The following is a 15,171-nucleotide window of genomic DNA, read 5'->3' on the forward strand; positions in this document are numbered from 1 at the left end:
CAGGCATCCCCAAGATTGGAGAGTTGGCAAAAGCATTCGCGGATTACTTTGGGTTGCGATTGATTGCTCGAGACACCTATTGACAGACTTGTGAAGGACCATATTTCTAAAATAATCGGACATTTTTTTTACGTGACAACCATTTGCCTTTTAACTTGGCGAACCAAACTCAATACGAGGATGAGCCCCAGTGTAACATGGTAACCTGCCTGTACACACAGCCGCAGTTCCTCGTAAGACACTCACCGAAGCTAGCTATAACACATCGGTGGCGTGAAACTGTGACTCTTCCAGTCGTCGCTGTGGGAGAGGATAAGGATGCTAGCAAGGAGAAAGGAGACAAGGCGGCGGAGGATGGGAAGCCGAAGGGGAAGGCGGCAGCTGCAGCCGCCCCCCTCATCCCCAAGTCGGCCATCTTGCGGCTGCTAGCCGAGCTGGTGCGCTCCTACATCGGGTGTGCGTCGCTCATCGTCAGCTACGGCTTCACCACGGGGCAGTCGGAGCTCATCAAAGAGGTGAGGGGGCCCAGCCTCTGGGAAGAGGGTGTGAAATGATTGATGCCGTTAACTTTGTCACGATAACTATCATAAACGATGATGCAATGTAAAGGAGAGTTTGATTCAAGGTTGTGTTGCCATTAGAGATTTAGCCTAGAGAAAACTGGCCACATTGAACCAAAGGGTTGCCTAAAAGTCGACGATGAAAACACGTCTTTGGCCAGGGTGATGACATCGCACGTGTGCACGTCTCACCTCTCCCCTTGAAGCCATGACATGTGACTTAGCGGGATGACGTCACGCAGAATGACTTCATCTTGTCATGTCACACGTCATTCTGCTGGATATCTGTGAAAACGAGCTTTGAAGCTAATCGGATTCCTCTTGTATAAATAAATATTTTGATTCTGATGCATGCGCTTTTTGAAAATCTCATTGCGTCTCCAAAGGTAACGTCATTGCTAATTTAATACTTCGGAGGACAAACATTGAAAAGCGCAACAGAATCATTTTTGCCTTGTGACCGCCTGTAATGTGGCCCTAATACTTGCACTAAATCTCACCCCTGCGTGACCAGGAGTCGGCGCTCGCCCCACAGTCGCCACACTCGGACGCTAACCGCCACATGCGCACGCTCTTGCAGGACTGCAGCGTGCTGGCGTTCGTGCTGGACCAGCTGCTGCCCCAGACGCAGACAGCTGGAGACAAGGACTCGCCGGCTCTTGCCCGCCTCTTCCTGGCCAGCCTGGCTGCCGCCAACCAGTGCAGCGATGCGCAGCTGGCGCTCGTCACGGAGGTGAAGGCGGCGCTGGGACGGGCGCTCGCACTGCCCGAGAGCGCGGAGAAACACGCGAGGTATGGGGCGCGTTCACGGAATGCACAACTCATTTTACATACTTCATGTATGGATCATCATTCTCCATGATCAGTCCATTAACTCCCCCCCCCCGCTTTGGAGCTATCGTTTTTACTATGATCCATACGACAGCCACAGATTCGTTTTTTTAATTTGAAAACATAGTTTCTGGGGCACAGGCCTAGGCGCCTTTAATGCAACTAATGGCCAGCAACTAACATTTGCTTGCGGTCGTATATAAGATAAATTACCAACACAGAGAGCACTAATGAGAGCACGGCAGTTAGGCACTAGCAAGCATCTTCAATTGAGCGAGTTTAGAGGAACTTGGGAAAGGAGATGATGGGAGGGATTTCCAAAGTAGAGCAGGCCAAGGGAAGGAGGAGAGAGGTAAACGTTGTATCCTGCAAAATTCGTGATTGGTACGCAGTACAGATGAGTGGATTGGTCAGTCTGCTAGAAACACCTATCTGCTACCATGGAAACAATAACCATGGCGTCAGCTATACTAGAGTAAGAAAGAAGCGACTGAACGCTATAGTGGTTGAGTGGAACCGTTAAAGAGTGGGCAGCGCCAACCACAACTAAACTGTTTGCGCCTTCCACACCGCTGAAAACGGGTTGCGTGTCTCGCTCGCGCGCGTCATCAGGCTGCAGGCGGTAATGTGCATCATCAGCACCATCATGGAGTCGTGCCCGTCCAGCTCCAGCTTCTACAGCGGCCCCACCATCAAGTCGCAGCAGAACGGCGTCAACAACATCATCCGCCTCTTCCTCAAGAAGGGGCTGGTCAGCGACCTCGCAAGGGTGCCCCACAGCCTCGACCTGTCCAGGTAAACGCAACCCTGTGGGCGTACACCGTGCGAAGGCCGGGAATACGGGACAGTGCATGAGGTGTGGGCGCGAGGATGAGATGTGAACGCTGTAGCGTCACCTTAAAGTGACTTTGGGAGGAAGGCCGTGGAGGCATTAGGTGCGCCTGATGGTCATCTTGGAATGACTGAAAAGGGCGATGGAGAGTTGCACTAAAAGGAACAATCTCTTGACACGTGCGTTTTACTAATTATATTGCCCTTTATATACCCGGGAAAGCCTAACTGCGTTTGGATACTCCTTATGAGGAGGATCCTGCGACCTTGGGATGGTCGCTCTGTTCCACGAATGACCATTTGGCTGCATGTTGGGCAAACCCACCATGCATTCAAGGGGGTATAAACGTAGATTAATGTGGTGCCATCTCTTGGCCACTTGGCAGTCCCAGCCTACAACAGCTGATATTCCTACGCAGTCTCCCTTCTAAACACTAACCAGTCTGAGCCCCACTTAGCTTTCGACATTTGGCGAGGTGTTGTCACATTCATGGTGATTTTAACGCTTTGCTTAACTTAAATTTATTCCGTACACACGCGATTCGTTGTGTGTATCCCGCGCCTCCGATCAGCACGGTTGGCTACGTCCGGTGCGAAAGGAGTTCAACATGCTTGTGTATCTGCTGTGTAGGGAACCGGCTTTGATTGACGGCATCCGAGCTCGATATTTACGTACTTGTCCGTTTAAATCCTCGCAGTCCCAACATGGCGAACACGGTGAACGCGGCCCTGAAGCCGCTGGAGACGCTGTCGCGCATCGTGAACCAGCCGAGCGGCCTGTTTGGCGGCAAGAGCGCCGGCGGCAAGGGCAAGGCCGAAGCTGAAACCGGCGCCAACGCCTCCGACCCCAACAGCAACACGCAGGACGCCGGTAAGGGCCTCTCCACCACCGCCCCTCCCTCCTCCAACGGTCAAAAATGTCCCGTATAGACTTTAACAGACTGTTGTTCCAATTGTTGACTCGTTAATATACAAGAATATGTACATAGATTTCCTCCCCCCCCATATAGCCTAAATGGACCATTGGGGCAAGTGCTGTTAACGTGCACCTATGAAGGTCGGCACGGTTGAGGTTGCCCGTACCACACCCAGCCACCCATGTCTTCCCCGTGGTGATATTTACAGACCACCCCAGGTACTCTTTGAAGGCTGATTCGACCTAAGGCAGACAGAGGACCAGTTCAGATATCACGCCCCACTTTTGTTTACTGTGGCTGTGAATCAAATTCAGGTCGTCGGATTAGCACTTTTTCCTCTGTTAATCCGTTACATGGCCTTTTAATGCCACCATATACAGCCTCTTCTGCCATGACCGTATTATCCGGATTACAAGAGGCACTTTTTTTTCTGAGCGCCCACTTTATTTCAGAATTATATATTTGACAACCTTATTTCCCACTTTCCTGGGATGTCGTATTTTGCATGCAAATGATTCTTTTTTTCTTTCAAAATCACAGAAAACTTTGAGATGCACCGTACTTTCCATGTTAGGCTGTTGTTAATGAATGACGACTGGTATACATTTTAATGCCATTCTGAAATGACGACGCCGGAGTCCTGCATTCCAATCAGATTTGGCTATAACAAAAAAACAAATCCCACTCTCGGTCCGCAAAAAACCCCCATGGTGTGCAGGAGGCGCGAGCGAGGTGGCGCAGGAGAACGTGCCGCCCGCGGCGGTGGCCGACGGGGACCTGATGGAGGGCGAGGCAGAGGGAGACGGAGTCGGCCTCCCCCACAGCCAGGGCTCCCTGCACCCGGAGGAGATGCAGGTGTGGGCACGCGCGTCACCCTTACAGAGCCCCACAGACCAGCAGTTCTCAACCCGTGGGCCGGGCTCCTTGGGAGTGTAATGGGTCGGGAGTGGAGTGGGGGGGGGGGGTTTCGCAAGGCTTTTAGGTGGAGGTGGGGGAGCGCAGGCTGCGGCACGGACACTGAGCAGGAGCAATATTGCACGTGTGCGGGGGATGTCAGCGCCATGCGTCTGGGACAAACTAATGCACGATATAAAACACGTTTCTTTTTAACGCTGCGTTGACGAGAGACGTGGACGTGTGAGTTCTCTATTTTTTCCTGAGTAATTTGGGGTGGGGGACACACGGGCTGTGGGGGGACCATCTCCTCCGCGATTGGCCGTGGGTGTTGCGGCGGTGGCGGTGGCGGCGGCGGCGGCGCAGCGTGACACGTGGTGTGGTGCAGCAGGTCGAGAACGAGCTGGAGGAGCTGATCGGGGAGCTCCTGGAGAGGGAGGACATGAACAACGTGACCGACATCCTGGCCGAGGCGTGCATCATCCACCGCGGTGAGACGCACTCTCACATCGCAGTGTGACGAAAACCGAGCGGAAATGAGGAAAAAGACCTCAACGACCAAAGATGTGGGGTGTTGGTTTGTTTGCCGGTACGTAATCATTTGTTTTCCGGGGGCCTGCAGGTCAGTCGGACGCAAGTCACGCTGTGGAGGACGAGTCTCAGGAGGATGTGCTGATGGATGTGGCGCCCTCCAACCTCGGCCAGAGCCAAGCGCGTGCCGGAAACCGGGAAGGTACAATCTCCCGCTCACTTTTAATCTCCCCACCCCGCCGATTCCTCGACGAGACGATGCGCCATCGTCGAATGTCATCCGTTCTAGATTTGAAGCTTTCGTGACTGCAAGGATTCATATTCTTAGGTTTTTTCGGTAGGTGACTTTACCGGTATATATACAAATACTGTTTCTTGGAATTTCTCTCACTTGATACAGCAATCGTGCTGTGACGGTTCCACCTGAAGACGGAAGCTTGTATTGCCTCCGAAACGTCGTGATTTTATTTTTATTTTACTTTTATTAATTTAAATTTTTTACCTACGTGACTTTACCGAAAAAGCCTAAGAATATAATGTCATCCGCTCGAGCCCGGTCGATGTATGTCGTTTGTGTTGCCCACCAGACCCTGAAGACGACGAACACACGCAGGAAGAGGAGGAGAGCAGCGGCAGTAACGAGGACGAGGACGACGACAGCCACGTGGGCGAGGAGGACGAAGAGGAGGACGATCAGGTGACGTGACGTGGGCCGGCAGTTTTGCCGTCGCACATATCGCATCAAATTCGTCTGGTGGAAAAAAGCTCAATCGGTCGGCGGCGAGACGGTGAAACGCTTGACGGCCTTTCGCGCGTTTGTGCCGCAGGACGAGGAAGGAGACGAGGGCGAGGAGGAGGATGAGGAGGACGATGACGAGGAGGGCTCCGAGATGGAGTTGGACGAGGAGCTGCACGACGTCGACGAGTCGCTCTTCCGCTACGACCAGGACGACGACCTCATCATCGAGTTCGACACCATGTTCCCCACGAGCGGTAAGGCCCCACCGGTCGCGTCAACACGTGACGGGTGAGCCCAGGGGTTGTTTTATTTGTATTACAACTCAACGAGAGCCCTGTGCAAAGCGCCGATCACAACGGAGGGGGAACAGAAATTCCGCGGACAACAACAGCAGCCCGAATGTGGCGTGGCAGGGCTTCGTGAAGGGGCAGAATTGGGCTCGCTTACCCCACCCAGATGGGGATGACGAACGAAGGCAATGATTGTTTATATGGGAGGGGGGGAAAAGGGTATGGGGAAAAATAACGAACTTAAAAAAGGGGTAAGCATTTACACCATTGGAACCTCATTTGCCAGTAAAAAATATGATAATTAGTTTTTTACCCTTCTATCTGGCAACAAAACTGACACCTTTTTTTTTACAAGGAGTCATGTTTGCATAGACCACAATACCTGCAGTCATAATGCAGTCTCTGGTGTGGACCAATCAACTTCAAGGACAGTGCATATATTATCAGAGTTATGTTTTTTGTTTGCATTATGGCTGCAGGTATTGTGGTCAATGCAAACATGACTCCTTGTAAAAAAGTTGTCAGTTTTGTTGCCAGGGTAAAAAACAATTACCATAAAAAGGGGGTCAGGAGGGGGGGGGGGAGCCAGAGGTTGTTTTACACCGGCGCACAGATTGCCAACCGCCGGCTCTCAACCCGTGTTCTCCCTTCCGCAGCCGACATCCCGCCGGCGCCAGGCACGGTGCCGTCCTCCCACCCGCTGCTGACGCGGCAGTCTGACCACGGGGCGCTGGGCGTGGGAGCGCCGGGCTCGTCGCGCCTCGTGGGCACGGCGGCCGTGAGCCGCAACACGCGCGGCGCGCGCTCCTTCACCAGCTCTGCCGGGCACACCATCCACGTGCACTATCCGGGCAACCGGCAGCCCAACGCGCCGCTCATCCTGCAGAGGTGCGGCGCACGCACGCACACGCACGTGACTTGCTGGTACCCCGCGAAGCGTCACGAGTGGGTTTTTTCCAGTTCGCCGTGATTACCTGAAGACTGCTATGAAAAGAATGCGCATAAAATCGATAAGTCGCCGTTATTACCGAAAAGACGCCGCCTGGAGGAGGTTTAATCCTCATGCGCATGATCAGTAAGGATTCGTAAAATAGAAACAATTTTGGTCACCAAGATCACGATCAACCGATTTCTCTGAAGTTGACATCTCGTGGTTTATTTTTATGATGATAAACAAGACGCGCGACCTTGCACGTTTGTGTGTGCATGCGTGTGTGGAGCACTAGCGCAGTGGTTCGCACACAGCACTACAAACCCCAGCGGTGACGCGAGTGTGGTTCCCGGCCATAGTCAACGTCAGTGGCGAATATCTCGAACCATTCCTTGGCCTCTGCTAATTCGACTCAATTCAACCACTGGTCGAGTGTGTAAACGTCAGCACTGGAGAGGCAAAGGCGGCCCGCACCACTTCCTCGAGTGTCGTGGCGGCCTTCACAGGCGCTCGCCAACAGTCTGCACGACTAGCACGGGGGTGGGTGGGTGATGGTGTTTGATCGTTGCCGTTTTGTGCGGGGCGGCAGGCTGCTGGGCCCGTCGGCGGCGGCCGACATCCTGCAGCTGAGCAGCAGCCTCCCCGTGCAGGGCCGCGGGCGCACACGCCTCCTCGTCGGCAACGACGACGTGCACATCATCTCGCACAACGAGGACGACCTCCTCGAAGACTTCTTCCACGAGCAGACCACCAACGCCAGCCAGTCCGGCCCATCCTCCTGTAATTGTCAAACTCATCGTGACTCTCCCACCCCCCCCTCTGCCTCGGTCTCCTTTGTCTTCATGACCAGTTGGGGGGGGGGGGGGGGTTTCTTGCTCCTGCTGTTGTATTATTGGTCCTGTCTCCGGGTTCTGTTGTTTTTGATCTTCTTAGATCTTTGATAACTTGGCTACTGTGAGTTTAGCACCTGCACATTAATTAATTATATAACTCCCTTTCCATGTATATTCGTTGAACTTCTTTCGCACCGGACGCAGCCAACCGTGCTCATTGGAGTTGCGGGGGAAGGACAACAAACTAAACACAAAAAGCAGTGAAAAATAAATTAGTTTTCAATCTTGATATAGAAGTACATAGCTCCAGTGGCTTCTTAATATTGGAAGGAAGAGCGTTCCAGATAGCCACAGAAGTGCATTTGAAAGTGCGCTATGTGCTGACCGTCTTCGTCCGATGGCCAGCCAAAAGCCGCTGGAGTGTGTTGGCTGCCACGCTGGCTGTAGTAGTTTCTGGTCACCGGTCAGACAATCCCTTCTCGCGACCCGTCCTGCTCAAAAGGCCACTTTCCTAAACAGTCATGTGTCTAACTTGCTTATATTCTCCAATCCATGTGCAACTCCCCAATTCATGCACCTCATGCATGCTCATTTGCACACTCTTCAAATTGTGTTCCATTTTTCTCTTCCAATATCCATGGCTATTAATGAAAGTAACTTAAATGTTTGTAAAAAAAAATTACGTGGCGGTTAAACAAACGCCTTACCTATGATGACAAAAGATCTGGCGGTTTATTGACGTGTGGATTTGAGGAGTGACCTCTTGCGGCAGGGATAAAGACCGGCCGTGTCTCCCGCTCACCTTGCGCGCATTTCTCTGCAGGTACTCTGTCGAGCATCCCCACGGCGCTGGCTCGCTGGACAGAGGAGTGCCGCGTCCTGGACGGGGAAAGCACGCACGGCTGCGTCGCAGGTAACCAGCAAAGCTCGCAACGATTACTCCACCACCCACGAATTCTAATCGATTCCGATGCCATCAATTAGGCCTTTTAATTGATTATAATTTTTTTGTATTGTGGTTGATTATATATTTTTTTGGATTGTTGTTTTTGATTAACGTTCCCACCGCCAACATCGGTGCCAGGTATTTGAACTGGTTCTGGGCCCCCCTCCATAGGTTGATTCGGCCTTAAAAACGAGTACCCTATAGTGTGCAGTGCAATAAACATCAGCACTGGTGAGACAGAGGCATCCGAGCTCAAATTGGCCACACCACATCAACAGTCTGTGCAGGCGATTGTGAGGGATGTTTGTGGATGTCTTTGGGTACGTTTGTGCATCACGAGTGACAGTCACACACCATGGTGTGTGTGAAAGTGTGCGAGCCCTCGTGTGTGTGGGGAGCGGTTGGCACAGTTGGCACAGTAGGGGGGCACAGGTGGTGCATCAGCCAGTCGTCTCAGTCAGTCGACCCGTGGCACCTGGGTCTGTTCCGTGACCTGCCAGCGGGCGTTCGACACTTCACGTGGCCTCAAGGTGCGCATAGCCTGGCACAAGCGTCGTGGTGACGTCACCGCCACTTAGTGGCGAGTGGCGGTTGTTGTTGGGGAGCGGTAGTGTAGTACCTAGCCCACTGTGCTACGAACTAACAGCACTTGCCCCACAACTTTGAGGACGACTACATGTTGGGCGGGGTTCTTTGTGTTTTGTAGTGGTGAAGCTGCCAATCATCCAGCACCTGGAGGCCCTGCGTGACGAGGAGCTGGAGGAGAGGAGGGAGAAGCGGAGGCGGCAGCAGGCCGAAGAGGAGGCCAAGAAGGCCGACGTCAGGGCGAAGGAGGACCGCGAGAAGGAGGCCTCACAGGTACTCGCCGCTGCCTGTGTTCTTCCAAGTCGACACAGATTGGATCATCAACCAGAGGTCGCAACCGGGTACCCGATGCCCATACCCTACCCGATACCCGGCTACCCGTACCCGGCCGGGTACGGGTAGCCGTTTGTGACCCTGGTGCGGCCGGGTACGGGTAGGCCGTGAGTCACTGGTGAGTAGCCGTTTGTCACTCATTTCGGGTAGGGTACGGGTAGGGAACGGGTACCCGTACCCGGCCGGGTACGGGTACCCGTTCCCTACCCGTACATTTGCGACCCTGGTGCGGCCGGGTACGGGTAAGGAATCAAAACCCGTTTGCGACCTCTGTCATCAACCCATTGACTGCACTGCCATTGTATCGCGAGTGCTGAATTACATGTGTGTGACCGTATATGGGCGAGTGCCCTACTGGTGAGAATTCCGTGCAATCACAGTAATGTTTAACACGTAGGCTTTAGCGAACAAAAACCTTTATTATGAATCCCAGTAATGGCGGTTAAATAGCTTTAAATCACACAAATGTTTTGTTCAACAATTTTTATCTCTACGATAATACATTCTGCAAAATTTTGTTTGTTGCAGGGCAGTGAAGTTGCCGTGTCCTCAAGCTCCGTATCCACAGGTGCGTTGTAGTTTGGCTTCTCATTCCTCAGTCTGAGTGTGGGTATTAACATCGGTGATTCAATGTGCTCGGTTGTCTGCTTCTCCATCCGACAGATTGTCCATACGTTTATTTGGCATGCAGTATTCCTTCAACGTGTTGGCCACTTCGTAAAATGTTGAGCTGGGGAGTACAAACGTCAGCCGTGTGGGTGATTGCTACAAAGTCGTGGAAATGCAGTTGTGAAGTCAACAGCATATTTTGCCTCCACTTTGGTAACACAGAACACGGACCCAATTTTAAATGTTGCAGAAAGGTACTCCCATTCGTCCCCATCGTCCTTGTAATTTGTAATTCACTTAAAGTTGACGTTGATAACGAAAATATTTGCCTCTTTGTTATACAGACATGCTGTCATTAGCTGGTTTTGTAGAAAACAAATATTACTCAAGGTCTTTCGACTCGACATTTGAATTAATTTATGGCATTTCTTGTGTGTTGATGCTCAACGCTTATGCCTGCAAGGCCTGTGTTGCGAAACGAGTGTCCGCCTGCCGCGCGTGCGCCTACCGCGCGGACGAAGAGGAGCGATGAGTGCGCCCTGGGATGAGGTAGTAGGTTGTATAGTTTCAGGGTCACACCCAAACTGGGAGTTAACTGTACAATCTACTCTCTTTCCCAAGGCGGCACGCTGTCTGCCGGCTCTCCTTTCAAACCCTCGCCTGCGCCGGTCTCGCCCGCTTGCGTGTCGTGTCACTGTGGGTCGCGTTGCACTGGGCCGGAACGCGACGCGCTGCCTGCGCTGTTTCACTAAACTCAGCGACGTGTGGTTTGCGGGGTGGGGGGGGGAGGGTTCTTTTTAGCAGCAGCAACGGCTGTTTGCGATGTGCGGTGGTTCGCGTGCCCGCGCTGTAGATCCGGACACCGGAGTTTGATTCCCGGCTACCACCCGTGGCGAGTGATTACCAGTCCTTCATTCCCCCGGCACAAACCCGCACTGACCAGTGTGGTGAAGTATGGCCAAACAATCCCCTTGACAAACTCCCCAACACGTGGGGAGGCCTTCATCCAGCAGTGAATTGATAAAGGCTTTCAATTGTTATAATTTTTATCTGCAGCATGGCCTGTGTCGTTCAGTTAACGATGTGCCACAAGATTGGTATTGGTCGACATCCATAAGCAAAGTATTGTTTGGTAACAGTTTGAGCCAGAGCAGTTGTATTTGTTGATCCCGTCTGTAGTAATGTTTAGAAGCACTGCCTGATTTTATTGCAAGTGCAGAACAATTTTCAAAGCCAGTAGCGGACATCTGTTATTCCGAGCTAATACCACACTGAGAAATGCCACAAGGAGCCGTGATAGTATTTTCCACACTAAAACAGAGGTTTCCCTGGATCTTAACAAGCTTTGTAAAGTTTTGGAAGCTATACGCTAATTGAAGCGTTTTATCAGCTCCCAGGATCCCGTCCCCCCACATCTTCAACCACTCTTCAACTCTGACCATCAGAGCCATCTCATTAGTAAGCGGGCTCCCGAAGACATGGGAAGAGATACTGACCCAGACAAAGACACAGGAGACAAATATCCAGATGTAAAGAGAAAAGAAATAGACCCAGAATGCTAAGAGGACAGTTGGACACCAGACCCACACAACAGGATAGAGAGTAACACATGTAAAATGACAGTCACAGAGACATGGAGCGAGACATATAGATAGAGACACACCCAGACAATGAAAGACACATGAAAAAACACATTAAGGCAGTCATAGACATAAACGGTGACACAGTAAGAGACCCGGAGGTACGCATAGGGAGACGCTAAGCAGACGCACGTAGACGGACAGCATTTTATGTCCACCCACCTCCAACCCGAGTAACAACCCTTACACCTGCACATCCTGCACACACTGCTGACCGTGTTGAGCGTGCGCCCTAGGAGAGGAACGCAGCTTTGAGCGGGAGCTGCCTTGCGTCTTCGTTGCGGGCGAGTTAAAAATCGCCCCCCCCCCCCCCGACCTCCCTCCACCCTGCTAGCCGTGCGAGTGCGCAGGGTGAGGTAGTAGGTTTTGTAGTTCTGCGGGCAGGGATTTTGCCCAGCGAGTGGAGATGAACTATATAATCTACTGCCTTGCCCGGAGCCTCGCCTGTGTCATCCCAGGAGCTGCTCTCTGTCCCACTCTTCTCTCTTTGTGGCCCCCCCTACCCGTAGTCACCGTGCTGAGCCGTATGTTTACGTGCTCTCTCTCCGGACAAAAAAAATCCACCGATGAATACAAGGTTCACTGATAAATTCCTGTTGCCCACAATCCATGGCCGAGCGGTGGCGCGGTGGTTGGCATTCTCTGCTGTGAACCCAGCGACCTGAGTTTGATTCGCAGCCACTGTTAACATCAGTGGTGAGTGAATATCTGATATCTGAACAGGTCCAGCATTTAACTCCCTAACAGCACCCCGCCACCCATTAACTTGGCTGTCACCAAGTATGGTCTTCAGTGTGAGGCTGTGTGTTGAGAAATTTCTTTACTCGAGCATTCATCACGCACAGCTGTGGACATCTTCAGAAGTTGAAGTGAGCAATCTGGCTTGGTCTCGGCCATAGCTGGGAAGAGCACAGTTGTATCACGAAAGCCTCCTACTTCCGCGCCAGTTAGCTTAGCTCGTGGGTGTTGCTCACTAATGGCGCGTGCGTGGCTGCCGGTGCGCGCAGTCTCCAGCCTCGCCAGCACCGTCTCGGCCGCGGCCGACGCCATCAGCAGCATGGCCGCCTCCATCGCCGAGGCAGCCATGCAGGCGATCAACACACAGAACGAGGCTCGCGGTGAGTGAGACCTCCACAGAGCCCCCCCCCCACCGCTCACTCGCTCCCTCCCTCTCAGCGTGTCTCCCCTCCCATATCTCGCGTCGTACGTTTATCCAGGAGAGCCTCGCTGACTCGATTGCCCTATAAAGTTTGGGCCCTCATTATCATCAGTCATGATCAATCCACTGCTGGATGAATGCCCCCCCCCCCCAATCCACATGCAAATCTTTCATGCCCAGTGATTAGGATGTTTGAGTGGGTCCACAGTTTACCCCTCCCTTCACTCTCGGTTGTTGTTGCGGTGCTGTGCCCGAGGTGGGGCGTTGGGTGGCGGCAGTACGGACTTCGTGGGATCGCTTTTGATGCATGTGGGCGTGTGAAGAGCGTCACTGTTTGCCCTATATCGTTCCCATTCACGAAGCGGTACTGGATGTGATTACTCGGGGTGGGTGAAGTGGAAGGTGGAAGCTAACACGGACTGTGTAGCACACTGCGATTATAGAAAAACTATAAACTTTTTAATTTTACCAAGTAAGGCCCACTGAGCGATATCGCTTATATAGCTCAGTCGACCTGGCCACAAATGATAGCTCAACGAAGTGGCTTATCACGTGGAAATTCATAGCAGCCAAATACTCTAAACAAATGTTTCTAAATGTGAAGGGAAAATCCGGAGGACCCGGAGAAAATCCACACGACCACGGGGAGAACATGCAAACTCTAAATATACAGGTGTCGGGGTTGGGGATCAAATCCACGACCTCCTGGATAACAGGCGAGGTATTGACTGACCAAGAGTGTCGGTCCGTGCGCGTTTAGCCGGACGGCGTGCCGACGGCGTTCCTGAAGACTCCTCTTCGGAAGGCGACCCCTCGGGCTCTGCGTCCAGCGATTCCACGGCGGCGCTGTCCGAGGTGCTGGCTCCTCTCACCCCGGAGGGCGCCGCGCTGCCAGTGCCGCTGCCTGCCGTACAGCAGCAGCAGCAGCCGATCCCACCTCTTGCGCCCACGCAGCAGCCCGTTGACCTCGCCACTTCCACCTCCGACCTGGCCGGCGCTGCCTCCAACAACCTTCCCGTCGCCACCTCTGATCTCCCGGGTCTGACGTCCGACGGGCAGCAAATGGAGACCTCTCCTGCGCACACGATATGTGAGTCGTGCACGAGCGCCGTGGGGATGTGGTTTCAGCTCACGGCTGATGATAGTGCATTTGTCAGCATCATGGCGCATTGCACCAACCACCGCGCCACCTCTCCAACCCCGCTTAGCGCGGTTGGCTACGTACGGTGCGAAAAGTTCTCCGTAAACGATGCGCGCACTGTCTAAATCGCCTCGTCTCTTTCTGTTTGATGCGTGTATCGCGAGTGCAAGGACGCGTTTTAATCAGTGCATTGTCGCATGCGCCTGCTAAGCAGCGCTCCGCTTGCGCCCCGCACGTCCCGCCGCCCGTGCAGCTTCGCAGGTGTCCGAGCGCACGGAGGCTTCGGACGCGCTCACGGGCGTGAGCAGCCAGTTGGAGGGCGGCTCCCCCATGGAAGTGAGCAGCCCAGCATCCGTCGGGGCCGGCGGCGGCGCCGACGATGGCGGCGCCGATGGGCAGGACGGCCCGGTGGTGGCGGCGGCGGCGGCGGCGGCCACGCGCAGGGCACGTGCCAGCGATGGGGCGGGGCGAGGCGGAGAAGGAGCCAGCACGGAGGAGACGGGCCAGGGGTCAGCCGAACGGTAACTGACTGCACCACCACCACTCCCCCCCTCTTGTTGTGTGTGTGTGTACTGATAACGGTGGTGGCACAGGAGGTGTCTGTGGCCAGTGCCCACAATGACTTGGTAGACTTTGGAGGCGCATGGTCAGTAAACTGACCCCGCTAAATATCGCTGTGGATAGTTAAGGGGGGGGGGGGTCTGAAGAATTGCCTTATTGTAACAGATAAAAGCCTGCATTGTTAACACATATATTTTACTTGGAGAATCAGGAGTTACCACATTTTTTGTAATATCACTAATGTGTAGTCTGCTGTAAATTACATACCAAAGGAAATGGCATGGGGATTCAAACTCGCTTCCATTACACAGTAAATCACGCCTCCCCGTGTCCTCTGCCCTTGGTGGCTTCAGCACCTCCACACAAGACGCAGCTTCGTGCCTGCCTTAACCTTCGTGGGGGTCGCCCCGAATTATGAAGTCCTGTCCACTAAAGCTACAAAAGTTTTTATTTTTTTAACCGTCGATGCGGTTTGTGTGCTCCGCGCGTGCGACTCAAGCTCTGAAGATCAGCCACCATCTGGCGGAGAGTCCGGAACACCAGGCGAGGGAACCCCACAGGACACCCCACCGACCTCCAGCGAAGATCCCCTTGCTGGTACCGCTCGCACCCCAAACACTACCCACCCCCAAACCCACTTGGCTCTTGACGGGTTGCTAGCTGCACGATCAAACCTTGGTAGCACCCAGTTAGGTCACAGACAATGTGTGAGCTCTTCATGGGCTATGAAAGCCGTTGTCAGGTATAATGGTCCTGTGTTTTATATTTTTTTATTTGGAGAATATTTTAGGTTTTGCATCATCAGGTGCTTACCCATAAATGAAATCTCTAATCTGGACG

At 53.1% G+C, this 15,171-nt stretch overlaps 1 protein-coding gene across 1 annotated transcript in view; it reads left to right on the forward strand.

Annotated features, from left to right (window-relative positions):
- Positions 1–15,171, forward strand: part of HUWE1 (HECT, UBA and WWE domain containing E3 ubiquitin protein ligase 1) — a 96,057-nt gene that overhangs the window by 60,607 nt on the left and 20,279 nt on the right. The window contains exons 47-64 of the mRNA XM_078614470.1: positions 295–515; positions 1,141–1,352; positions 2,004–2,186; positions 2,921–3,093; positions 3,858–3,994; positions 4,425–4,524; positions 4,656–4,766; positions 5,152–5,261; positions 5,392–5,557; positions 6,250–6,481; positions 7,114–7,304; positions 8,181–8,270; positions 9,010–9,161; positions 9,750–9,789; positions 12,478–12,588; positions 13,390–13,719; positions 13,985–14,291; positions 14,831–14,925. Of these exons, the coding sequence (XP_078470596.1) occupies positions 295–515; positions 1,141–1,352; positions 2,004–2,186; positions 2,921–3,093; positions 3,858–3,994; positions 4,425–4,524; positions 4,656–4,766; positions 5,152–5,261; positions 5,392–5,557; positions 6,250–6,481; positions 7,114–7,304; positions 8,181–8,270; positions 9,010–9,161; positions 9,750–9,789; positions 12,478–12,588; positions 13,390–13,719; positions 13,985–14,291; positions 14,831–14,925 (2,961 nt within the window). The remainder of the gene's footprint in view (positions 1–294; positions 516–1,140; positions 1,353–2,003; positions 2,187–2,920; positions 3,094–3,857; positions 3,995–4,424; positions 4,525–4,655; positions 4,767–5,151; positions 5,262–5,391; positions 5,558–6,249; positions 6,482–7,113; positions 7,305–8,180; positions 8,271–9,009; positions 9,162–9,749; positions 9,790–12,477; positions 12,589–13,389; positions 13,720–13,984; positions 14,292–14,830; positions 14,926–15,171) is intronic.

The sequence above is a fragment of the Lampetra planeri genome, chromosome 44 (genome assembly GCF_965212315.1).
Source record: "Lampetra planeri chromosome 44, kcLamPlan1.2.h2, whole genome shotgun sequence".
Lineage (NCBI taxonomy): Eukaryota > Metazoa > Chordata > Hyperoartia > Petromyzontiformes > Petromyzontidae > Lampetra > Lampetra planeri.